Source organism: Falco punctatus (assembly GCF_963210335.1).
Source record: "Falco punctatus genome assembly, chromosome: 1".
Classification (NCBI taxonomy): domain Eukaryota; kingdom Metazoa; phylum Chordata; class Aves; order Falconiformes; family Falconidae; genus Falco; species Falco punctatus.
Window position 1 is genome coordinate 14,127,638 of NC_137580.1, and position 27,446 is coordinate 14,155,083.

The following is a 27,446-nucleotide window of genomic DNA, read 5'->3' on the forward strand; positions in this document are numbered from 1 at the left end:
CAGATAGTCTGGCAGGAATTTCAGAAGTTAATAGACTTCTAAGCATTTCAAATGGCACCTCTTGTGTGACTTTGGCATACTTAAAAAAAGAAGTCTTGTCCAGTTTTGGAGAAGACTTAAAAATGAAATGATTCACTTAGGCGTGGAAGTACAAAACTCAGACTTACTTTCACGCCTTGGTCCTAAAAACTGAAGTCCATTAAATAAAGTTCAAAGCCTTTTCGTCACTCAAACTGTTCCCAGCAGGGAGAATTCAACCCTCTTACTTTCCCTTAAAGTTAAACCCTAATTCTGACAGGCAAAGAATAATTAGCAGAACATACATTTTTATTTGACTCCCTCCAGTAGTAACAGTACATATGTGTATACACATGCACACTGTCTACTTGTCTGGCAGAAGGATGTATCACTAAGCCAATGTGGGCGAGTTCAAGTGATCTCCCTAACAGCAGAAAGTTGACACAGTTTACATTATTTGTTTAATAGTGTATCCTATAATTTTGTGATACTGTCAGAAAAAATAAAAGGTTTTAAAAGTCGTCATTTCTAAAGTTGTATCAGGTGTAGTTCAGTACAGACACACTTTCTTATGATGTTAATGAAGTGACACATCAATAAATCGGTATTAACATAGTTTGGTAAATTTTAAAAATGACAACATCTAAAAGCTTTAAGGCATCATTTCTTTTGACTTATCCTACAGTCATTAATTTGAAAACCAGAGCACAGACAATTAGATACTATGGCAACAGACCAAACTGAGATGTATTACATATATGAACCTGTGCAGACAGACCTTTTCAATTGTTCCTTCACTTGCTACTAAAGCTAAACATTCCCTCTGCAAGGTAACCTTGCTAGCAGACACACACACACAAAAAGAAATGTTTAATATTATTAAATATCTACCTGAGAGCTTCATGAGGAGCTCAGATGCTGCCTTGACTGACATGTCCTGCCTCATCACATTTGCCTGCACTTCCGGTGGCTTGAGTTTCTCCTCAGGGATGTTTGGAGCTGAGGCTTCGGATTCGTGGCTGAACACATAGCTGGACTGAGACAAGGCTGAACTTGCAGCTTCTTCATCCTTAGGCTCCTCTTTCACTTTAAATTTAGGAGTCAAGGGCTCTTTTTGATTTGCAGCTGTCAAGAGAAAGAAAGAAGTGAGACTTTATGACGTATGTAATATATAATCATAGAGCAGCTAGTAACAGGAAGAAACCATAACCCAAGAAATGTTAGAGCAGGTACTGAAAGTGAGCATGTCAAACAGCATTCAAAGATGCTTCAAGAGGTAAACAAACTTCTCCATCTTTTGTACAAATGGACAGTTTTGAAACACAAAACCTGCATGTACCAGAGCTCAAGAAACCGTCCTTCTTTTTAATTTTTGCCTCTACTCCTCCTAAAAGCATTACCCTGATCATTGGTTTGTAGGTCTTCTATAGGCTCGACAGAAGTTTAAAACATCATTTCACGTAAGGGCAAATTTGGCAAAGCCGTGGGTACTACATACTGCGTTCTTTGAGCATGGAAAAGAAGCAAGAGATGAAGACTAGAAAGAGGAAACTAAGAACGGAGTAAAAGGGATAAGACACCAAATTCTTAGGTCCTAAAAGTTGGTATTTATTAAGAAAGAGGGCAGAGGGATTTTCAGAAGACACCATTTCAGGTTCAACACCCATAAAAAAGAAAGTTTAAAATAATCCTTTCAAATACTCCATGTAAGCAGCTGCACAGCCTCAGAGAAGGGTACAGCGACCTTGGGGCTGCTTAAAATTTACACACTGAAAAATGCTGTTCTTGAATGGTCTTTCCAATACCCCTTGACAGCAGTAGATCCTTGGCACTGCATTTGGTTGAAGGGATAAAACCAAGAACACCTCCTAAACAACACTTCCAAACCCCAAGCAATATAATTCCACAGGCAGACTACACGACAAACTATTTTTCAGCAGCTCTTCTTGTAATTTTTTAGGTTGGTCCAGTAAGACATAGTTCCTTCCCTGTCTCTTAGCAGCTTTTTCTTGTTCAAAATTTCACTTTAAATTCCCAGTAACACACAGCAGATGACTCGTTCAGTGCCCTAAACTTTGATGAGTTTACATCTTTCTTACCTCTCTAAACCTCTGTCTCCACAAATATGAAAGACAGAGCCTTGTCCCCATTTAGTTATCTTTCTGAGCTCCCTCACCACTTACCTCACTACCTCTCCTACATATTTTCCTCCTTCCACATGACAATCCCCTGCCTACCCTCATGACTCTTGCAGATGACCTCTGTCAAATCTCATTCGGACCCCATAAGAAGGATGTACCCCACCACCCCTTTCACAGGCTGCAGCAGGGCATTAGAAGCTGATGTGCCTTGCCTGCTGCAGAGAACTGCTTTACAAACCCATTACACAAACAGGAAAAGCCAAGGAACCGGCACATCACAGGGAGCCATTGCTCCCTCACACTTCAGAGCTGCCACCCAGGATAACAATGCTAAAAACAATGTTGACAACAGATATTCTCCTCGGCAATTCCCTCAAAATCTGACTCCTAAAGAATCTGAATTCCTGCATCCCACTGTGAGCTCACCATCTCCCAGAGACCTCAGCCCTAAAATACAGGGCACAACTGTCATCTTTATCACAGACGTTTCCATTTGCTACTTTGAGCTTTGTTCATTTTCACACAGTCCACTGGTTTGTGGTTTTCTTTTTATTTTTTAAAGTTACTACATTACCCTGTAACACAATACTTGCATCTTTTCAGTTTATATTCCAGGGTTGTTTGATTTTTCTCCTTTCTTATTGGTTGGCAAGCCATTACCAAAGAACAAGATTAAAGCAAGTGGTATAAACAGTGTACACATAAGCAGCATGTACATACACATTGGTGCTTTTCACTACTTCAGAAATTAAAGTAGCTTATATGTGTAATTTTTAATATGACCTATAAGCACTTTTATAAGTATCAGGAGTTGCTTTTTCCTTTTTACAAAAAAGAGTAAAAGCAGAAAAATGAAACATTAAAGCATGTTTTAATCCATCAAAATACAGGTTAAGGCTCTCAAACCAATCTTAACTTTACCAAGGTACTTCGAAAAAAAATTCCATCTGTCTTCTTTATCCAGGTCTACATCTTTCTACCTCAGTCTATTCTGAGGTTTGACCTGAGGTGATGAATGGTCAGCAAAAAAACAAACAAAAAAAGCCCATATCTTCTATGCCACACTACCTTCTACATTCCTCCTCTTTTAAAACATGCCACTCTAGCTGCTACTGATATGAAAAATACTTTCACCAGGAGCTGAGTACAACTGATACAGAACAATCTGCCTGAACTTTCAGAGAACCTGGAGGAAAATAAATAAATAATTAAAACAATCTTTCTTATTTATTAATTTCAAGAAGGTATTAATTCAAATTGTCCCAGAAAATAAAGGACACGTGAGTCTGAGTGAAGAGGTAAAGATGACCCACTGAGAACAATCATTAAGCTGTGAAGCCAGCTATGTTTCTGCCCATGAACGAGAGCAGAAAACGAACCAGGTAGAAGAAGCACTATAGACAAGGTCCAGCATACACTTTTACCATTTAAGATAGAGTGATATTAAACTCACATACACAGATCAGTGTAAGCTTGCTAACATACACCATGGTCCATGATAAGCCAGATAAAGAACAATGTAAGAACATCCATAAACAAATAGAAGCACTGTAACAGAATCCATGTAATATCACAGTCAAACTATGAACTTTTTTCAGAGTCAGACGCTACAGTATGCAGTGGGAGATGCCTTATGGATTCCCCTACCACAAAGAGGAGGATCAAAAGGGGTGCTTTTAGAAGAAATTAGCATTTATTAAACGCTTTTATCACCATGCCAAAACTCAGCAGTCAATTTGACCTAATCCAAGGGCAGGTGTTAAGCAGCACCTCTGTGCTCTTCATCTCAGGATATTCTCAAACTCTACTGAGATGAAGCCAAGTTCTAATAGCTCAGAGAACTAAAAATGCAAGGTAGGTCACATCAGAGTTTAAATAGCTTCATGACAGCGACACATCCAGAATGAGTTGAACAGGGTATCCATCAAGTTTCCCTTCTTTCTTATGTCTCACTTTCCCTTTCTTTCCCTACCTCACACATTAACTCTCCTACTGTGACAGCACATGCTGCTATAAGCCATTGCTCCCTCACACTTCAGAGCTGCCACATGGGATAACAATGCCAAAACTATGTTGAGAACAAATCCATGAGCACATCATCAGACATAATCTAAACAAGCTCTTCATGAGATCAGTATACTCAGTTTGTCCCTGTGTGTCTGCAAGACATCACCTATGAGAAATATAAAACATGGTTGGGGTCCCACAATCCAGAGGAAGTCCTGAAGACTTGCATTTGGCGGTATTACATCAAGCAGAAAAGAAACCCAGACTACTGTTCTTACCTATGCTGCTGGTTCTGCCTACTCTAGCTGCTTTGCTTTGGACAGGAGATAGAATTAATATATTAATTAAAGTTTTCTTTCTTTAACAGACAGCACATCCTTTGAACCAACCATACTTTCAAAAAATCAAACATTTTAATTGTAGGCATATCACAAAAATGGAAGAGTTATTTTTCTTCATTTTCTTCCCCTAGAAAACAAAACCAATTAAAATCAGACAACTACTGGGTCAGTTTTAACCCTACTGCTTCAATTAATGGGGCTTTTACTTTTTATTGAAATATAGTAAAGCAGATTCCAGTATAAATGTAGCCTAAATAGAAGGACGAATTAAAAAAAAGAGGAGGCTGTCCAGTCTATCAGATGCATGCATTAAAACTACAGGGGGAAAAAAAAAACACCCAAAAATAATCCTCATCACTCTTGCATCTGTCCCATTTTGGATCCACAATCATGGGTAAAATTGCTAACACATGGGAAATAGCAACAATGACGTGTCCACTAGTCATATTAGGGAGAACAATAAACAGATGTAAGAAAGAACTTTTCAAATAAGGTGAAAAAAAAAGTTGACTGAGACCAGTTTTTAAAACTGGTTAAAACTATGATTGAAGAATCTTTGAAAAATTATAACTAGACAAGGATTAAAAAGATGGTGTTGACATCTATCACAGTCTACTTGAACAACAAATTATTAGTCCCCAGAAGGAATAACATCTATCTACATACAAAAATAGATAAACATACATATACTTAATTTGTATTTAATTTACATTCATTCTGAACTGCAATGAGAACAGACTGAAGGATGTGTTGCCTGCAGACTGAATCAAAAAAAAAACCCAGCAAATAAATTTTGAAATATACAGCAAAGAAAAAAACCCAAACAAACAACACAAAAACCCACCCAGCAAAAGCAACCAACAGGCAGCAGTCTCTCAAGCAGGGTTGATAATTCTCCATTTGTTCCATTCCATATCCAGAAAAAAACCCAACAAAACATATCAAAGAAGATTCCAGACTGCTGATTTTTATCTTTCTGGCAACTGGAATCATTTGATCCATTTGGCGAAAGTAGATGATGAAAGTTATAACACTTTCCTCAAGCTGCCAAATGCCAAAAGAAACGCTTTGGGCATCTGCCACTAATCTGAAACACTCTGATAGAAGCTGCTAACTGCACCAGTCCACTTACAAGGTTTTCCAAATCCTCATAATGTTTATAATTGAAAAAGGAAAAATGGGCCGATTGCTTCAAACCAAGCTCAATGTTACAAGTCACCATCTGCAAGGAGTTGGTCACCATTCCATCTTCATGAGCAAAGAATGTGAGAAAGAAAAAATAATCCACCACAAAAATGCTGCCATGAAACAGGCCACAAGAAAAAGCATCTACAGAGTTTGAGTCAAAAGGAACTGTGCTGAAAATGCTGCAGTACACCGCTGCACCATCTTATTATTTTACAAGTGATACCTGACTACAGCTTCAAAGATGAGAAAGAGCAAGCCAGTCAAGGCTGAAGGAAAAAGGGAAAGTAAGGACACGTTCCAAAAAGGCACTGCAAATTGAACTGGTGTCCTTGAGATCTTGCAGGAGAACCTCCTTGCGATTCTCCTCAGAGCCACCACGGTAACAGAACCCTAGTATGACTTTTACCTAAGGAAGAATGGACAGTATTTTATCCAGGTCCTACTGGAGCAAGAGCATCGGAATGACACAGGGAGCCTTCCATTCCAGGTGGTAAGTTGTGAGCTGGCGTAGTTAAAAGAAACCAAGGACCTTTGCCAGATCAGTTCTACAGTATTTGGAAGACACGTTTCCCCAACACTGAGCTTCATCGTCCTGAAGGCAGCTGCGGTCAGTGAAGGGTATGCATTGAGTCATCCACTGTTTTCGCTCTAGTAATTGAAATGTGCAGGTAGGTGTTGGTGTCCTGCACAGAGACAATGGCTTGAATCTGGTGACATTCAAGAACTAAGTAAGGGGTACAAACACTGCAGAAGCCACCACTGGTGAGCTAATTGCTTGCAAGAAAAATCTATGCCACTGGAACCTATCGGAGAATCTCCAGATTAAAATCCAATTGGTCTGATAAATTATGTCCAACTTATAAAACACAGAAGCTGTCTACACTGTAAGTGGCCCAAAAGGAGAAATACTGTTGTTCTGGCAGGACAGTCTAGCTGGTGTCTCAGGGTTTTTTTAGCGCCTTCTGCCCTGGAGTATTAATCTGTCCCAGAGCACCTCATGTTACCTAACCCTCCTGGGAGTGCTAACTCAATTACATCTCATTTTCAAAGTCCTCTATCCTGCCCTCAACCAAATAAACCAACCTATAGGGCTACAAGGAAGAGGATGGGAACTATCAACATAAAAAGCTACCTATGACTCAAGGGTGCTCAGAATTGAAATGTTTCTTTTTATCAAAGCAGTGGAATGGCAGAGTAGACAATCATGAAAAGTATGATGATGCCAAGACTTGCCACCAGTGGGTTCCAAAGATCACTTAAAATATGAGGGCTTCCAAACCATCTTGCTGAAGTACATTAAAAGTGTGTAAGCAGAGGTTAAGAAAAGTCCAGCTAACTATCCTGATCGTCTCTAAAGCTGCTTTGCTTTTAAGGAGCTGTAGTCAAGCAAAATGAGACACAGCACAATCCTGCCACTGTTCTCTCAAAAATCACAATGTTCCAGTTCAAGTGAAATGGAGTAATTAGGCAAACTACTAGGGCACCTGTAGGACCATACATCCACACACCCCCAAGATGTCTGTTATACAGCCAAAGTCCCACCTGCTAAACAAGGTTGCACTGTCTCCCAAGACCATCTTCTCCTTTCAGGGTAAAAATCAAAACAGCAGCATAGGTAAAACTCTGGGGAAGCTGGAGCAAAGAGGGGGAGGAGAGTGAGAGGAGCAAAGGGAAATTTGTTGCTGATAGGAAAGAATTGTTTGCAGTATAAAAATTTCTTCTCTCTACAAAGGAACAGAAACAGGACCAGACTGACCTCTGTATTTGTTTAAGAAAACAAAACCCAAAACAAACAATCAGAGATGATTGAACTAACAATGTGTTCAATTCCCATTTTGGACAGATGTGAGAGAAGGCTCATGAGCTAGGACTTCTGCCCACAGTAATGGTGTAATCAGGGACGCAAAAGAGCCATCAGTCTAGTCTAGTCTTATACTCCAAATGTAAGCATTCATGCAAGTATTAAAACTAAATAGTAAGCAGAGAGCTGGTCCAGAATCATATTCATGTCTTCTTTTAAGTTGTATTGGGTTGAGTACACAAAAAAGCAGTTTGTTATCTTGCATTTTAAATGACTGAATTAAAACAGAGTCTACACTGTTTTATCTTGTTAAATTCTCCATATTCTTTCAAGGTTTAAAACATGACAGATATGATTTTAAGGATGTCAGATAATTGTGGATGTAAGAGTAGCAATTGCTGAAAAAAGATCGTAAGGGTGGTGATAAATCAGTGGCAAAGATTAGTACAGGCTTTTATTTGCCCAGGTTTTAATTAGCCATGGTATTGCCCCTTTTCAGTTTTATTTTAAATTAAAGGTCTATAACGAAATTACGAAAACGTGAATCTGGATAGACACTTCAAATGGAGATCTTGATGACATCAGGGTATTTACACCGACAGAAGCACTACGGAATTCACAGTATTTGAAAATTAAGGATATGGCTCAATAATTGCTAGTCCTGTGCATTTACATCTTCTAATTGAAATTTTACATTCTGCATAAGCAATGAATCCTAAATATAGGCAGCATGGTCTTTTCTTTGGAACTTGCTATACAAATACATCAATTATGACAATTTAATTGGACATGCTTTTATTTTATTAAAAATAGCTGTTTGAAGACCAAGCCAGTCAGTTTAGTACTGTCAATGGCAAATGCTAAAACATTTCAAATTACTTGTGTTACCTTTAAGGAGTGTAGTAATTTTCAAGAGCCAAACAGAACAAATAATCTAAGTGATTACTTAGCTTATCTACTAATATTTTGTATGTAGCTGTCTGATGATTTACTATGTCATTATTCCATTAATGGAATCAGCTAATAAAACATGAATGCAAAGTCCAAGTACTTTGGACAGTCACCAGAATCCCATGGTGGCATTATTTTCCAAAACAAAGATTTGACTCCTCATGTGATAGTGACAACAGATAGGACTTCAACTGGGAGAAACATAGTTTCTCATTTATTTAACATGGCCAGCCCCAAACCCTCAGTACATTCTCTTTCATTCCTCCTCTCTATTTTAAAGTTTTTCCATGCAAGTAACTTGGGGGACATAAAAAGAACTGCAGAAGCAGGGCACACGTGGTAATATACACTGTCACAAGATTAAGAGATGCTTTCAAGAGTAATGCACTTGGTGAACACAGAGAGGTAGGGGAGAGAGGCCAGCACTGAATTACACTTTACAATTACTGTTCCTGCGCAGAACTCCTTTGAGATCAATAGTGCAAGAATCCCATTCATTTTGATGGGATTAATTTATTTTCGAATGTTATGAAAAGTAACTGCAGCACATAACACAGCCACAGTAATAACTTCACTAGAGTAACACCAGCCATTGTAATTTGGACCACTGTGAAATTCGGGTTTTATTACAAAAGAAAGCAAGCCTTAGAAGTGGGTGGAAGGACATTAGTATTTAAAAAGATGCATTGTATAATGTCTGCCACTGAAACAGGAAAAGCAAATACTCTGCAAATTAAGATATGAACGCAGTTATAAAGTTTCAAAGCAAAAATAAAGGACTGGGGGAAGAAAACATTCTGGCAAAGCACAGATCCAGCAAAGTACTCTGCAACTTGAAGCATACAAACAGTCCTACTGAAGTAAGAGGGGGAAGATCTGAAGGTAAAAACATGCCAATGCTTAAATATTCTTCTGTTTATATGTTAAGGAGACATCTGCTAACTAACTTTACAAACAATAGCCCTTTCCAAATTTAAATAGCATTTTGGAGAATCCTTTTGAATTTCTTATGAATTTAAAAGCATCTCCTACCTTAAACTAGGGTCTAGAGAATGGAATCTGGAAAAAAATTCAAGATTTGTTCTTATTTTTAGATTTATATTGGGCGATTTGTGTTATGCTTTATTTCATAAAACATGTAACTAAAAATCTTTCTGGCAAGCAATGGCACAGAATTAGGGCTGAATGGATCTCAAAAGGTCACCCACACCAATATTTCTCATCCTTTTTAAATCTAAGGCCTCCCTAAGCCTTTCTGAAAAAATTCAGAGGCCACTTTGAGCAGCGTCATCACAATTCATGCCTGGCCCAGTCAAAATCAGGTCTAACTTTGAACACCTATAAATTTTTTCCCCACTTTGCTTCTTTACAGCTGGCTGCTTGTTTTTGTTCAGCTGAAATTTCTTTCAACTGCTTCTCATGTCCTATGGTTCACTGACTGAGATAGACAGATCTAGTCCATCCTACTGTCTAATATGTGAACAACCACATCTGACAGGTAGTTATCTAATCCGTTTTTAAAATTGTCCAGTGGCAGAGATGCCACAATCTCTCCAGCCATACTATCATAGAGGTTTAACGACCCCAACTTTTGGAAAGGTTTTCCTAATGCCAACTTAAACCCTACAGCAATATAAACCTGTTATTTTTTGGCCTAATTACAATGAACAACCAGAGTTTATTTCCTTCTCCCCAAGGCAAATTTTTTAATGCATTAAACACTTATTAATGACTCACCTTAGTCTTCTGTATAGCCTTCACAACCTCACCCCTTTTATCCATCCTCACTGGACATGTTTTCTAAACCTCTGGTCATTTCTGCTGCTCTCCTCCTTCAAAGTCTTTCCAACTGTCCACACTCTTCATAAACTATAGTGCCAAAATCTTGGACTTCAGCAAAACTGAGAACAGCAGGATTGTTTCCCCCTTCCTTGAGGCTGTTTCTCTCTGTATACAGCTAGTTGTTCCTGGGTTTGTATTTGTGCAACTGTTTGTTGAACATTTGCACATCTTTTACAGATCTCCTTTGACTGCAACTCTTCTCTTTTGACTGTGAACTACTTTCAATGTACTCTTTTCCAACCATCTGATATCCACTTCATCTAGACTAGAAAGGTACTGCACTGCACAATGAGAAATAATGCTGAGAGCCCAGATTATAACATGCTTATTAAGATTCCATTTTCAAATTCATAATAGTTAATAACCACCAATTTTGTACCACCTTTCACCCTAGGTGCACCTGTTAAACTTTGGACACTATAACTCTTAGGTCTGAAGCACTTCTTTGAGTTCCACACATGGAAAAACAAAAGGCTGAAACTGCACAGAAGTGAAAACCAACAGGCTCTGAGGTCTACTATGAAACTGGAGGCATACAAACTGATACCAACCAAGAAGAAGACGAGCAATAAACGTTGGCAAGCAAAAATAAATGTTCATTTAAACCATCAATATTCAATAAGAATAAATGCCAAATTCTAAGTCTATATATCTATCTATTGCTTCTTTCTTAGCCACAAGGCCCATCAGAGAAGAAAATTAGATTATTTTGACATAATTTGGTCTCGACAAATCTGTGTTGGCTGTTACAATTGGCATATACAATTTGAGATGTCAAAAGATTTATATCCTTGAAAAGGTAGGGCCAATAATTGAAGTTCCAATGGGCCTAACAAGAGTGTCATAATAAAGAAATCACTCAAAGGAACTGGGTTCAGCACAGCAAGCAGTCAAAAAACGCAGCTAATACTTAGCCAACTTGCTAAAAGAGAACTACTTCTACTCTAAATTTATGCACGGTGTATGGAGGAAAGCATGAGCTAAATGTATATAACAATATAAATCTCAGGAGAAAAGAAATTCCTTTCCTTCTAACGTTGCCTTTCTTGTGTAGTAAACTTGGTGACTGGCAGCACATTTTCATCCAAATATGCACACATACAAAATTACAGATACATCTCACTCCCCCAGTGACTTTATAACATGTTGCTAGGTAACAGTGCATACAAGTCAGGTTTCAAGACCTTTAGTAAGTCACCATAAAATAACTGCATAGGCCTTTTGCATGAATAATGTACATTTGTATCCTTTTTCTGATGCCAATAGATTAGACATTGACAACATGACCGTCTGCCAAACTATAAACAGTTCCCCATCAACTGCTACATGAAAACAACACATCAAAATGTTATTTGTTTTTTCAGCTTTCAGCCTTTCCCCACCTCCTGCTTTCTGCTCTCATTCTGCTACATGCAGCCATCCTGAGCGCTACCATCTATGGGTCAGTACAGTTGATGTGTAGAGCCACTTAGATCGCAGCAACCCAAATTTAAGATAGACATCAGAATGACAACACGTATGGGACAGCTGTCAGGCAACATAAAAAAAATGGATTTCATATTGAGTCCAAATTTGAAACTCAATTTAAAAAAAGTACAAGCAAATCAAAACAGACTCAACCTTCAATGTTGTTCATTTTTTCATTGAGCATAATAACAACTTGTATCAACAGATTATTTTTAAAAGAGGAGATTTCTGTGGCTTCTTCCAACCCACACAGCAAACCATTTATGCCAGCCCATTTCATCTCCTGCTTGCCCTCAGTTCTCTTCCGTTTAACTGGTTGGCTCCATGAACCCTCAGACATGACTTCTTGTCTTTACCCATTCTACTTGACTCCCCACAGAACTGCAATCCCAGAGGTATAAAGGCCTGGGCAGACGGGGACCACAAGCCTTTCCAAAATAAATGGCTGTGGTTACACTGAGGCAGTGGCATTAGGACAGAGCTAATTCCTTAGTTTAACTGACAATAAAATTTGCTAAAATGCAACTTACATTCCATTTAAAGGAAAAAGGTGACCAATTATTCTCTTTTGAAAAGAGTATGCACTATCTCCAAAGTCTAAAACTTGCCATAGGAACTGCCATGTCCTTGTGAAACAGAAGTTGCTTAAGTGAAATTTTTCCTGGCTTCTTTATCTTTAAAAATTAAGGTCAATTTTGAAAACATTTAGTATACAACATTCCTTCAGCACGTCCACAATTCTGAAGCGTTCAATCAACTCAATAGAAAAGCACATAAAATATAATAGATTCACCCTAAACACATCATCTGCTTCAGTCTCACATATGAATATCATTCTTACAGCAACAATCTCACAATGAAAGAAATCACAACACACACGCTTTGCATTAGATATGGATTTCCATTAAAATAGTAAAACAATTCAAAAGCTGTTCATGAATCTCCAGGACTACCTTTTTTTAAGTGTTAATAATCAAGAAATGCAGTAACATTCATACTTCACTTGTATCTACTAGTTGGACCTCAAATACTACTCTGAAAGGAAGGTGACCAATAATTTATTGGCCCTATTTAATAGAAGAGTTAAGGCAGAGAACTTAAGAACTGAATTGTCTAACTTGCTATGCTCTTGTGACCCTCAGTGATTTCAAACCAGAACTACAGGTATTCAGCATACCTGAAAAAAACACCAAATGGGATTTGCCAAAGTAATTGTCAGTGAACATGAAAGCCTGCAGAAAAGGTTCTCACTCTCAATTACAGCAATTAAACAGCAAAATCCCTCTCTTCTCTCACCATTTCCTCTCTTTCCTCCATCGTGCACCTCTCCTTATCAAAACAAACAAGAAACGACAAGTTAAGGAAGTTGCAACGTTTTTCTCCCTGCAATTCCATGACTTAGCAAACCCAAAGCAAAGCATTTCTTAGCCCAGAAAGGAGCAGCTGCTGCTTGCTGTTCAATTACCTGACAGCTTCATAAGAAAATCTGATGCCATCTTGACAGAGATGTCTTGGTTGAATAGGGCTGATGCTGTACTGGCCACAAAGTCAGAGGAGTCTTTCAGCTTTGTGTTGTTGGGGGCTCTGTCAACAGTGCTAAGAGCAAAAGGTGCAGCTGAAATGCCATTGTCATCTTTGGGCTCTTCTTTCACTAGTAAAGGTGGAATGCCTCCACTAGGCTGCCCAGCTGCATCAGGTGATTTAGATACAGATGCTGATCCCGTAAGGTCAGGTCCACCTCCTTCCCTCTGTGGTCCTGGGCAGGAGTCACTATTTAGCTGTGGTGACCCCTTCACATCAGTTTCTGGTATTTCCTCCTTCACTTTGGATTCTGTCCTGAGGAAATGTTGATGGCAACGCATATGGAGTTTCAGGCTGAAGTGGCGGGAGGAGGTAAAAGGGCATAGCTGGCATTGAAAGGTCTCACCCCTGTCTTGGTGCTGATGAACCTGGTTGAGGAAGTGAAAGACAAAAGCATGTATTAAGCAAAACAGTCTACCAGCATTATAGAAATTCCAACTCCACACTTCTCACACCGTTTTAAAAAAAATGTTAACTAATGAGTGAACTCTTCATTCTGACCACTTGGAAAGAGGTCAGACACTAAGGGCAGTCAGATTCTTTCACACATAAGTCAAAGAACATAAACATCAGACTCAACTACAGAAAAAAGAAGTATCAGGAAAATCAGTTTCTACATCATGGAAATAATGAAGCCTGCTTTGGATCAAACAGTCCTTACAACCAGATCCTGATGACCCGCCAGTGCATAAAAAGACTTCCAAGCTATAACTAGTAGCTTGCTTGATTAAAAAAAAACAAACACACACACCCCCATCTATTACATGATCTACTAAGCATCATCATTCTGTGCAACCTCATAAATAACAATTGTTTAGAGCAACCCAGCAAAACACCAAACTGCATTGATTCAAGTATCATTAGAGTAAAAACACAGCACCTGGCAATACCAAGGCACTATTGAAACAGTTTGTTGCAAATTAATTCTACCAGAAAATAAACAGTTCCATTACAATAAAATACAAACATGAGAGATGGTGTTGCCATTTATTCTATTTTATCAGTGAATTAATGATCATAGTTACTGTACTCTCGTATTTTGACTGCAGGCTCTTTCTCATAGAGATGGTATGGTCCAGTATGACTACAACGCCTAGCGTCTTCAGGCCCGATTCTGATTACTTGTTAAAAAAGAACTCTACCTATCCATCCATATCTAATGGTTTACAATTATTTGAACAGAAACATTCATTAACATGAACTCTATACATATAACTATACAATTTCTTGTTTAACACAATACTCGTGAAAGAGGAGGAATAATTGAGCTTAGCATAATAGTGACAGATATATTGAAAAATATTTTGCTGTAGCTTCACAAATGATTTCTAAATCCTGACAGTAGCACCCCAGGCTACTCCCTGTAGAAAGACTGGCAAATACATACATTTGCTCCTTACTAATTGATGAACATGTGATCAGGACAAACTGGCACCAGACTGAGTTCCACACATTCGCTTTCACTTGTGACTCGAGTTGGTTGGAAACATTTCAGTGAGACAGATTTTTGTTGGAAAAAGGCAATTTGTTGAACACAAAACATTTCACCTGAAACATGGAGAGGTTTGATGAACTCTTGGCAAACGAGGTGTGACTCCCCTACCCTACTGAGTGGCATTCTACCCCCTGCTCCCTGGGCTTGGCTCAGAAGCAGCCAGCTGTGCTAGGGATCCAAGGCTCACTGCTACAGCCTGGGAGTCCAAAAGCCCTGAGAGCTCCAGCTCTAATCAAAGCTCAGCTCTACACCAGGGAGCCTGGAAAAACTAGATTTAGCTAAGGCTTTCAGCACTTTCCAGTTTCCTGCAGAGCTGAGATCTAGATCCTGAGAGTCCTGGTGCAGACACTGCAGAGCTCTAGGATAACAGTGGCATTTCCCAAACACAGCTCCGTCAAAATTCAGGTTGGGGTTTCCCATGATTGTAGATTTGGTCTGATTAGTTTTCTATATAGTAAGAGGAATTCAGTCACAAGCTCATATCAGCATTCCCAGCTCTACATACACAGGACCTGAATTCAGGTCTGCTAAAATGTGAAGATGGGAGATGTCCCTCTTTTAGTTCATTTTGCATTCAGTGAAGACTCATTTCATTAGTGCTGTATAACTTCTCATTCTGTCATTCTTCAAGGGCTCTGGAGATCAGTTACTAAACAAACAGATAGCAAAAAAGAATTTCTCTTGCTCAGCTGCTTTACAGAATGACATTCTCAGTATCATATAAATATGATATTTGCAGACAAAGCAATCCTGGAATCTTATAATTGCACCTGATGACAAAAAACATTAGAAGCTAATGCTAACCTAAGACAGTTTTAAAGCAACAAACGTGCAGAAGAATAGCAGCCCAATAAATTCTAAATATTAAGAGGTTACAACAAAAATGCCAACCAGATTGCCTGTCTACGTTACTGGAAACAGGATGGTCTGTGAGCACAGCAGTATGTAAGCACTCTTCTTCATGAAGAGCACTGAGATGTACTAATGGTAGCAAGCACTCTCACCATGGCAACTTTATCTCTTACACCCACCGAGATTCTGTGTGCCAGGGTTTCTCTCCAGGATCCCCTTCAATCAACACTTCCCTGCCTACATATTTAACCATCTCTTCTAGAAGCCCCTTATCACAATCATCAATACGATGCCTTCTGAAGGCTGTCACTGCTGCAGTCAGGTGGCAAAGTCTGTGTGTGAACCCTTCTCTCCCCAGAAGAGATATTGCCACCCCTGTAATATCTTTTGAGAATGGATGAGAAGGGGTGTGTGTGGTGTGATTCACCTGATTTGGATTCTTCTCCTGCCCAAAGACAACAGCAGAATCACCAATAGATTTCTCACAAAATAAAGTACATTTATAACTTGCAACCAAGAAATGATAGAATTCAAACCCAAATATTTACAGTTTTGAAAAGAAGAATTTTAGACCTACAAAAAATTCATATGAAACAACATCAAGCCTAGTACTTAGCCCCCCCCAAAATCCTGGGTCCAGTTTCACCACAAGATTATTCATATTTTTTTAATTCACATAAATAAATAATAATATTTATTTTTAAATTTGAACACTATTAGAAATAGAAGCTAAGAATTAAAGTCCCTTTAAAGGGAAAACTATCCCTTGTTTTCTCACTTGACAGCAGCTAAAAGGGCCAAGAATTGCCATTCTATGATATTTGGAGGGAAAGTCAAGGCAGCAACTATTTGCACAGAATAAGAAACAAGAAACCCTGTAGAGCTACACAGAAAGCCACAGGGTAAATCCAGATCATGCAATGTTGCAGTCCAAAAAGCTGCCTTCTCCCTCCATGAGACAGAGAATGGCTCTTACACTGTGCTAATGCTACCGAAACTGGCAGATGCCCTCTTCAGACTCTACTAGGATGTTCCTGCAGGAACCACAGGCAGGAAGAGATAAGAGGACAGCTAACCAGTTTTCTCCAAAGTCCTAGTCTGAGCCCAGCTGCTGCCAGATTCGGGTATCTCTGAATTATGCTGCAACCAACCACAGCACATAACCTGCTCATACTGAACGGTTCTTTCAAAATCTTACAAAATTACTTTTTGACTTATGTCAGAAACACTAAGGACTTCTGCCTTCTGAGTTATTTCATTTAACTGTGGATATTCTCCTTGACTGTGCAAAGTGCTTGTAACACCTTTCTCTTAAGCATACAGTCTTCCCAGTCTCATAGTATTTTGTGGTTCTACAGTTTCTTTTCAGTGTGTGCTTGATATGACGTACACAATAATTTTCAATAGAACTACATAATACTTACAAACAAACCTTAGGCCTAGTTTGAGGACTTGCATACAAATTATCTATTGGTCAAATTTATTTTTTTTTTTACTTATTTCTTTCAGTTTCTCTTACTGCCTCCTCATTCTTACATTACAAGAAAGAAAAAAAGAGGCCATTCAATTTATGTTCTCTATCACATACATTATTTTGATGACACCTCCTTTCTATATCTGGCAGTCCCATTCTTTACAGCTTCTTTCTTCAAAGGGAGTTCTTGCCATCCCACTAATCATTTTCATTGCCAGCTTTTAAAACCCCTTCTATTTCTGATACACCTTTTTTGATGCAGTGACCAGAAGTGACTATCATAACTGGCAGCATACCATATGTTAATAAAAGCATTGTAATATTTTCAGTATTATCACTGTTTTATTCTACAGACATTCAAGTATCTAATTGTACTTTTTAATCACTGCTGCCCATGCCAAGTAAAGGTTTTCATTTAACTGTCTTCAATGATACCCAGATATTTTCCCTGAGTAGTTACAGTTCATTATATCAGACAGCCAGGTGCTTTATTATTATTAGACTCCTGTTTCCAAAGTGCAGTACCTTGCATTTGTCAACAATAACTTCATTTGCCCCCTTGTTTATCTGTCAGCCAGCCTCTTTTTATTCCCTTTCAAGCTTTGCCTTTTCTAATCTCAATTCACGCACATAAGGTTGTATCATCTACAATTTTCTTATGTACAGTCATCATTTTGTGCAGATCGTATTTGCTAAAACATACACAATTCTACCCTTAGTAATGGAACACTCCTCTGTTAGCCTTTTGTCATGCTTAAAATTGCTAATTCCTTCCTACCCTTTGTTTTACTGTCTCTTGGTGAATTTCTAATGTGCCATAGTACATCACATTGCTTAATTTATTTGGCAGCTTCTCAGTGAGAAGCTTTGCCAAAGGCTTTTTTAAAGACCAAATAAATTTAAACTGATTCTTAAGTCCATGATTTTCCTGACATGCTCAAAACATCTTAGTCGAAGAACACATGATTTTCTTTTACAGAAACCACACGTCCCTATCATACCACATAATTTGTATCATTGCATTTTTTTTCTGTTATGTTTTGTATTGACGTACTAACATTTCTGGTATCATAATCAGTTTCTTAAATCAACATTTCATACTTAAAAGTAACATCCCTGCTTATTTACCAGGAAATTTAAGTTATGGGAAGTACACACTGGCCCGTACAGATGTACCACAGTTACAAATACAGGTGATCTCACCTAACAGGATACAATGGAGAGTAGGGTGAGGGCAACAGTGATACAGGTACGTCCTGCAATTTTGTAGTACTGTTAAGGTAGATCTTTTCTTTTCCCCTCCCTTAAAGTTGGGGTAATGCTTTGCACAGATTCTTCCTTCCAGTTATGAGGCACAGGAAAGGAAGGACTGGCATTCACCTTTCTTTTGTGGGGCTTAGCAGGGGTTTTTTGCTATTATTTTTTAAACACTCAGAATAAGAGGAAAGTTGTTCGTTTTGTTTGTGGTTTTTTTCTGAGAAACTTCATCCCTAAGCAAAATCAGAACATAAGAGGGTTAGAGTGCTGAATCCATTCACTGCTAATTTGCCTCTGGCTACTCACTCTTTACTTACTTTCTATGACCTAATTATCACTTTTTTCTTTGCCTACTGTATGTTTTATTTTTCTCACCAACTTTCAAGTAGATTAACATTTCCATGAGGGGCATCTGTTTAAGCAACTACAACAATCAACCACTACTACAACCTGGCCACTTAGGCATACCTGTGTCAAACCTGTGTAGCCACTAATTTCTGGGTTTTGGTTTGATGTGGCTTTTGTTTTGTTTTGTTGTTGTTTTTTAAATCTCTAAGTAAAATGCCTTCTTCTGCAACTGCATTTGAGCACACTTGAGAAGTCTCCATTTTGCACCTATTTTGTGCCCTTTGCTTTTTTATTCCATGCTCTTTTCTTACAAATTCCCTCATTTTTAAAATACTGCACTTTCAAAAGTTTAGTGCTACAGTGCTAGTTTTGATATGATCCTTACCCTCAGGATACATACATTATTTATATAGTATTTTCTTTTTGAAACTATTTCCTTGCTTTGCTTGAAAGCAAAGAGGAAAAAAAGCCTCTCTGCAGGGCTGGACTGGACTAGTGTTCCAAAAAAAATATTTTTTTTCTTTTTTCTTTAAGATTTAAGGTATCAATGCATAGCCCTTATTATCCTTGTCTCATATGCGAAAAGTGACAAGATTAAAAGGCAGATACTTGAAGTCACTTGTGGTACCTGTCTTTAGATGCAGGGTACAGATTTCACTTGTTGAAAAGCTGTGCAAGTTTGCATTACCTCCCCTCAGCTGAGGAGAGAGAATGGAATCACAGGTGCCTCCCAGGGCTCTTAAGGGTTAGCTTAAACCAAACTAAATAAAAACCCCTCCCATAAAATACAGTCAACCTCCTTCTCCCAATATGGTGAAGATGCTTTAAAATAACCTGTCTTGTACTTCACCAAAATGGATTAGGAATGCTTATTCTGTTGTCTGACCCTAGCTGAGGAAGAAAGAGGGAAAAGCAAATCATAAGAGGTAGCAAGCACCAGGCTACATTCTTCAAGCCCCTTCTTTATTCCCACTGTCACGTAATTAATAGCCTCTCCCTAATCAGGAGGCTGATTATAACACTCTTCATATTACAGAGGAACATTACGCTGAGATCTCACTACATGGTTGCTCTTCGTAAGCAATAGAAGCAGGAAGATCCTATGGTTGCCCATCACATGACCTGTCTGCCATTGCATCTAACTTTTCTGCTAAGCTTAATCTTCCCTTTCCTCATTTTCTGTCATACCATCATGCTTCAGCATGTGTTCACAATGCCAAACTTTTCCACTGCTAGAAAAGCTGGCTCACCCATTTCTGCCTTATGTCTATATAGCAGCACAAGGAACATTTATAGATATTATTTTTGGCCATATGCTCCTCTTCCTCATTCCCCCTTCCAAGCGCTCAGGCTAATATCCTGTTGCTTTCTTGGAACATATCTGTATGATCTCACAGCCTAGCCGTCCACCGATTGCTGAGGAATATATGTGCATGATCCAAAGACACCAATTGGCCATATCTGACTGATGCTTGTGGTATTGCTCCGAGGTAAATTCAATCCCTACCTCCCTAGCAGGAAAAATAGAAAAGCCTGAATACATCTTACTGAATTATACCACCCCTTTCTGTTGCTTTCTGCAGAAGTAGTACATAAGAGACTCAAGAAGAAACCAACATATTCCAACTGAATGTATGTTTAGATAAACACAGAGAAGGACTCAGGCACAACCCTTGCTGCCTGCTTGGACAGGACACCTGTCTCAGTTACCCATTCATTTTGTCCAGCTTCATTTTCAGTATTCTCAGCACCCTTGGAAACCAAGCTATGATACCAGAATAAAGTCCTGAAATGGTACCCCCAGAGTCCTGGGAATAAGGGCCAAAACTTGTGGTTATGCATGTACTATAATTTGTCTCCAAACCAGAATAATAAAACTCCATACTGTGTCTATTTTAGGATTTTTATAAGGTGCCTACCACTGTGAAATCTAAACGCAATGTAACAATTATAGATAACACTGCGTGCCCTAAAAGGCAGTCTACTCAGCCTCCCTTGTTCATTGTGTGCCTGTGTGGAAACTTTCCTTCTGCTTCCCTTCTTGCCTTTCACTTCCTTGCCTCCAGTTGTGAGTCGGTCCTGGCAAAGTGCCCTTACTGGAAGAATGCTTCATCAACATGGTGGGTAGCACATGTAGATCTGAATATGGGTCAGGGCTGGAATTAATCCAGCTCTCTAAAGATTTTATCTAGCAGGGGAGGACAAGACACCAAAAATGCTGGCAATGTTGCGTTCTGGGTCAATCAGTTTGACATGTTATAATTACCATAAAATTACACATTATTTGTATTATATAGTTATTATTCATTGTGTGTATCTTTAGGTTAATAAGGAAGATCCATATGGACACACACAAACCAGTCATGGAAATTAATTCTCTAAATGACCAGTTTCAATGGAAAATGTGTACAAGAACCTAGAGAAAAAAAAAGAGGAGATGCTTCAGCTCACAGCTATGCTGCCTAGGAGGAAAAAAGGCAACACTATTAGATTTTGAGGACTGCAGCTGGACAAAACACCCCAACAGGTTTTGTCTGTGATCCTTATCAATAGAACTTAAAACATGAAAACCAAAGAGCAGCAGCAGCATAAAAGGAAAAAAGCTTGGCTTATGATAATATCCTAGAATAAAAATTGGTTTATAATGAATGACAAACACCAGCCTAGTACCCTAATTTTGAGTAGCATTTTTAGCTTTAAAAAAACATGTCTTCACCTGTAGCCACAGCTGACTCACAGGGAGTAAGAGAGGGGTGGAGAGCTAGAGCAGCTCTACCTACGTGGGTTGCCCACCAGGAAGCAGATATGGCCAGGTAGCTCCCAAAGGATCCTAGGACAATGAAGAGAACTGAAACATCCAACTGGCATAACCAGAATGCTGCATCCTAAGTAAGTTCCAGCTGTGCAGTATCATTTCTGATGTATATTCATTCCAATTTGAACACTGTTGGCTTGTGTATGTGTCAGTTATTATAATCTCATACTTACACACAGATTTAAAAGCAGCACTTTTCTACAATTAAAAATAAAAACCATCAGATTTCTAATCTTGTTATCAATTTATACTTTCACGAAAGGGAATTCTGATTATGTCTGATACTGTTGGACACATGACTAACACACCCCCTTATTCACCTGCTTCAATTTTATGTGATAGAAAGTATTCTTACAAATGGCTTACTCAATTGAGAAAAATATATGAAACCCATTGAAATTAAGGTAAAATGTTATCTTTCAGATTCTCATGCTTGTGATTCTTTACATCTGTCCATAAGACTATAACAAGGGCAAAAGACCAAATACTGGCCATCTAATTTTGTAAGACAATTGCCTTCATCTTAAATAGGCAGCAGCTTTACCAGCAAACACTACCAACCAAGTCCATCATGACCTGCATGACTGGGCTGCATTGACTGGGGAGACATCAAATCTTATCTCCATAGGCTAAAGGAGGCTGCAATCTCTTACACTGTGTCAAGCAGCTCTGGGCCTGACTCTGATCTCAGTGATGTCTAAATGAGCATTACTTGATAATAATTAGTATATTACCAAATAATTAACACTACATATTACGTTTGTACAAGGAGTCTGTTTTTGAGATTACATGGGCTCAGTTAAGGAAGGGGCTTACGTTAAGTGAGGAGCAAAAAAGAGCACAATGGCTTCAGATAACCATCAGCCTGATAGCACACAGAGACAGTGAAAAAGTCCCTAATTTTCTCCAATATCCTACCTGTGGCCACCTATGGAAATCACCATGCCAAAAAGGAAGAGATAGGCCCTCAACCTGCAAATAATTCTTCCAAAAAAGCAAAAAAAGCAGACAGCAAGAATTTCTGCAAGGAATAATAGGGATGTCCTTTACAAAGCAGGGGATGACAACAGGTCTTCGCCAAGGAATAGCAAGTTTTTAGGTGATGCATGCTTCTGTGCAGGCTGTCAACAACTGAAAACTAAAAACCATTCTTAGCGTGCTGTGTTCCAATTCTTTCTACTCATCATCTACTTGGAAATGGCAATCTGTGCCCTGCAGTCAACATGGAACACCAAATCTTAAAAGCGGGAGCCATATACACCAAACCTACTTGTACCTGATAAGGATTAGCATGATACACCAAGGATGCCTGGGAATAGCGCATTGATCCACAGTAGGAGCATTAAGGGATGAGCCTTCAGACTTTAAGGGGATGATTTCAGACCTAGCAAAGACCTGAAATACAGCAAGATCTGCTGTTGTGATCAGTGGAATCATCTGAATCATTTACAGTGAAGCAAATAGCTACTTGGGTATAAGAAGCAATGTTAGACTCTTGTCTAACGATCTCCAATTCTGCAATAGCACACATAAAAGCTGAACAGGCATTCTGTCCCCCTCCACACCAGCCTGGTACTCTTACACACATCTGTCTAAAATAGACAAAATACTAACTATAATCAAATATTTCACTGTTATTATAAAACTCAACTGCATTAACACGGGAAACTTTTTGCACTTCAGCTTCTTTATCCATGGGCTAATGGGACAGGTACCATTTTTACTTCAAGTATGTTCTACAGCTTGCAAAACCAGGCACTTTGTATGATGTAACCATGTAGCACTTTAGCTAAGCAAAGAGTTTCTTTACATTCTTATATATTTCTGTATCAACACAGATGTTGCTTCCCTCAAAAGGACATCTTCAGTTTGAGCCTAAAACTTAGGGTGAGTTAAAAGCACACTTTAAACTTAATGGAAACACTTGAAAATGAAACATTACAGTATAATGTGTCATTCATTTTGGTTTGGATGCTTCACCGCTGAGGTGCTGCAGTTAAAAACTAAAGCAAGAAGAGTTAAAACTGCAGGCCTATCTGCAGAAATTAATGGAGACATCCCCTGCTAGTGCTGGCCACGTTGGTATGCCCACTTAGTGTGATGCAGTGACACTAGCTGGCACCCTGAAAAGCAGCACTGCTATGTTTGCATGGTGTCACATCTCAGCTAACATCCCTGCTTTGGTGGTTCCAGGTCTAGAACTAGACCAGTCACAGACAGCTTGTGCTGCATTAAGTTGACACAACCCAAGGTAGTTTCCACATTGTATAAAATGGAAAAGGAAGCAAAGGAAAAAAAGCTTCTTCTTTCTCTTTTTACGGTCTCTTTATTTAAATAGAGGCATCACTGGTAGTACAACTAAGGAAATTTTGTTCTTGCAAATAAATAGGTTTGTTATACTATCATTTTTTGATTGATGATTAAAGTGTTTTGGTTGTCAGTAGACACTTCCCTTACCTTCATGTGTGATTTGAGATTGTCCTTGCGTGCACAGCGAAATGGACAGAGTGGACACTGATGACTTTTTAAACCTGTATGAATCACCATGTGCCGTTTCCAGTAACTCTTCCTCTTGATAACCAAACCACAGATCGGACACTGGAAAGGTTTTCCTCCTTCTTCTTCTGAAGCTTTGCAGAAGAGGGAAGAAAAAGAGAGGATCCTTTATAGCTAGTTGTTGAATACTTTCCCCTTGTAAACACACTCAAGATACCATTTTTCAGTGCTAGAATTTAATCTGCAAAGAGACACATCAGTTAAACAACATGTACCAGAAATTTCAGTTCCTCCCCTCTTGCATATCCCTTTTCCCCTTAATCTAGTTATTCTCCCTTTGAGAAAGGTCACCATAATTTATAAAGGTTAATGTCCCAAACATCCTTTGGCTAATCAGTAGGGGATGGTACTCTATCTCACCTGGTTCTAATGTTCCTCATAATTTAACTGAACTGAGATGGATGTCTCTCATAATCATCACTTCACAGCTTCATTTCCTACCAAAGGCCAGTTGTAGCAGGGTATGGAAAATAAGTTAAACTGTTGAAAAAATGATACATTTCCTGTATCTGTTGGTCCTGTATTCTGATAGTTAGCAAGCAGAGAAGCAGGATATAAAGCATAGAACAATCCACAGCTTAACTGAAAAAGCATGCTAGTATTGTGTATCAGATATATTTAACTCCAGAAGTGAATGACTTCAGAACCCCTGCTGCTGAAATTGTTTAGTTATGGCTCAAGCAGATGCTGCTGCAACTTCAGCCATCAGGGGTCTTTGGGTCATGGATTTCCTTCTGCTCCTCTAGCTGCCAGGGCTTTAAATCTACTGCCTTCCTAAATGTTTGCACTCTGCTTTACTGCCCAATTCACCTAAGAAAAGAAAAGGATTTGATGCATTTATCAAGCAAATATGGTTAGTCTGCTGAGCGTGGAATCATCATAAGGGTGAAGAAAAGAGAAATTCCTTGCTGCTGACTTTAAACAACTAACCATCCATCCATCCATCCTCTCACCAGGATTTCTTCTGCTTATTATAAAGACAGGCCTAGTGTTACTGTGAAACTGGAAGCCTTCCTCCTCACTGCAAAGGACAGACTATTTTCAAATATCCAGACCTCAGCAATGTGCATCCTGCTACTTAGAAATTCTCAGAATATTTAATCTCATTATTATCAGGTATTTCCTACTGATAAGGATATACCAAACATCAAATTCCCTTGATGAGGAACTAAATGATAAAAACCTCCAGAAATATTTGTCATATCCTAAAATATATTTGTTATTAGATAGGAAACAAAAACACCGTAATTCAACTGATTATGTAGTCATTTTGTAAGTACAAAAAAGGACACGTTGTCAAAGCATGCACTTCTGCAAGTTCAGAAATTCTCCTTGTGAAATATTCTATCACACTTAATGTATTATATGTATTATCAAATTGTTCCCCTCTCTGTACCTCTAAGACGCTCTATTTGCTTGTGTTCTAGTTTTTAAATATCTTTACTTACTTCTTCACAAAAGGCAGGAGAAAGATAAACCACAGAAAAAAAATACTGGTAGTGTTTTTACATATCATTTCTTTTCCTTCTATCACAGCTTTTCTCCAGTCTCTGGTTATCATCACAAAGGATCCAGAAAAGTAACATGTAACCAAGCTATTACCCATTTTCTGCCCCATTAAAAATAAACCTGCAAACAAGATGGCTCAACGGTAATTTAGCACATTAAAAAATATGCAAAGAACTGGACTGAACGCATGTGACTTCACCAGTAACAATGACAATGAATGGTACACAGGAATTTGTCAGCGCTCTCCAAAGCTGAAACATGTTAGCTCTTTACTATACTACATAAACCTCAGCCCACAAAATCATGGGCTTCAGCTTTCCTTCATTTATGTTGATGTCTATTTTATGTCACATGATGTCAATTAGTTGGAAAGAGCGACTTCAGCAAGGAATCAGCCAGTGTTTCCCAAAGAAGCTCCAGGAACAAAACTGCAAGCATCACAGGCAAAAAAGTTACACCAAACAAGCATTTAGTCAGTAAAAGAAGGGTCTGCCACCACACGCTTTCAAAAACGACATCAGAAGCTTAACAGAGATTCCAGGCTTCCTTCTAAATTTCATTCCAAACACATGAGCTCTGTATAAAACTGGCATTATTAACAGATTGCTAGAAAAGTTAATCTTCTTTATATCACTTTACTATAACCTATGCAAGTAATGATTAGGTCCACCAAACCTGACATGCAGTTTCAGAGGTGACTGTTCAGATAAGCCATGGCTCCAGCTTCTTGCCTGAAATAATTCTGAGCAAATAGTTCAGCATGGTGGACAAAAGAGCTGAGGCATACTCTTGTTATTAACTTATTCCTCTTTAAATAGACTCCATCTTTGCTGTTCCTTACTTGTCGACATCTAATTAATCTCACAGAGTATTGATCTCATAACCAAAGCTAGATGTTGTTGGTGGGTGAATCAGATTCCTAACAATAAAGTAAACTCACCAGTGTCTTTAAAAGTTCAAAGTATGAGAGGGGAAATAAAACACCCCACTTCTCAAGCTGCGCCTACTGGGAAAATGTGTCTCTCTTCAGGAACAAGACAGAAAAAAAACCATGACTCAAGGAGCAATCACACAGACACAAAAAGATAAAACATTATCAAATGAAATACTGCTTTTTGCTTTTAGTGCCATAAGGTTGTATGTGCAAAAGGAATCAGGAATGTGTGACATTTATTTTCATGGCAAATATACACACTCAGCTGCCCTACTCAACTTTTACAAAAGTGAAGTCTTCAATCAAAGGTCACTAAACAGTGACCTGTTTTTGCAAGCTGCTTTTCTCCATGGCTGAAGGAACCAAGGAGTCTGGCTTTCCATAATCAACATCCAGATATGCTAACCAACAGCTTGCTTTTTATTTTCAGTCAGTTAATAATAAATAAATAATAATAAAGCTTAATAGTATATCAGAAAATGGACTTAAAGTAACTTTTGTTATGAACATTACACTATAAAGTTTATTTGGATGCCAACTGGCATTGGCCCAGTGCGTATAAACTGAAAGGAAACACCCTTCCTCTTGGGATACTAGTCTCATATATTATAAAAAATGAATACTTGTTCCTTGGTTACCAAGGACCTGAGGCAGTCGGCCCCCATTGTTATCTTTTAGCAGCACACTATGCTTGAGCCTTCAGCAAAGAGAATAGTTGCTAGAAATTTGCTGCATGAGAGCTAGTTTATAAAGTGCCAGTATTACCAGCACACTCTCACGCTGGTACAGAGCACTCCCCTAGTACAAGCTACACAGAAAAATCCCCACAGTTTGTTGGTAAAACACAGAACCTGGACTTTACTACAACC

The 27,446-nt window shown here is 38.6% G+C and overlaps 1 protein-coding gene across 8 annotated transcripts in view; it reads right to left on the reverse strand.

Moving 5' to 3' along the window:
• The window catches only part of ZNF827 (zinc finger protein 827), a 106,346-nt gene that overhangs the window by 50,492 nt on the left and 28,408 nt on the right, over window positions 1-27,446 (reverse strand). For all 8 annotated transcript variants that reach the window (XR_013929188.1, XR_013929189.1, XR_013929190.1 and 5 more), the window contains exons 3-5: window positions 24,036-24,208; window positions 13,222-13,705; window positions 910-1,143 (exon numbers count right to left, since the gene is read on the reverse strand). Coding sequence is in view for 5 of the 8 variants with exons in the window: in XM_080393984.1 (XP_080250110.1) it covers window positions 910-1,143; window positions 13,222-13,705; window positions 24,036-24,208 (891 nt within the window). In the remaining 3 variants the exon portion in view is untranslated. The remainder of the gene's footprint in view (window positions 1-909; window positions 1,144-13,221; window positions 13,706-24,035; window positions 24,209-27,446) is intronic.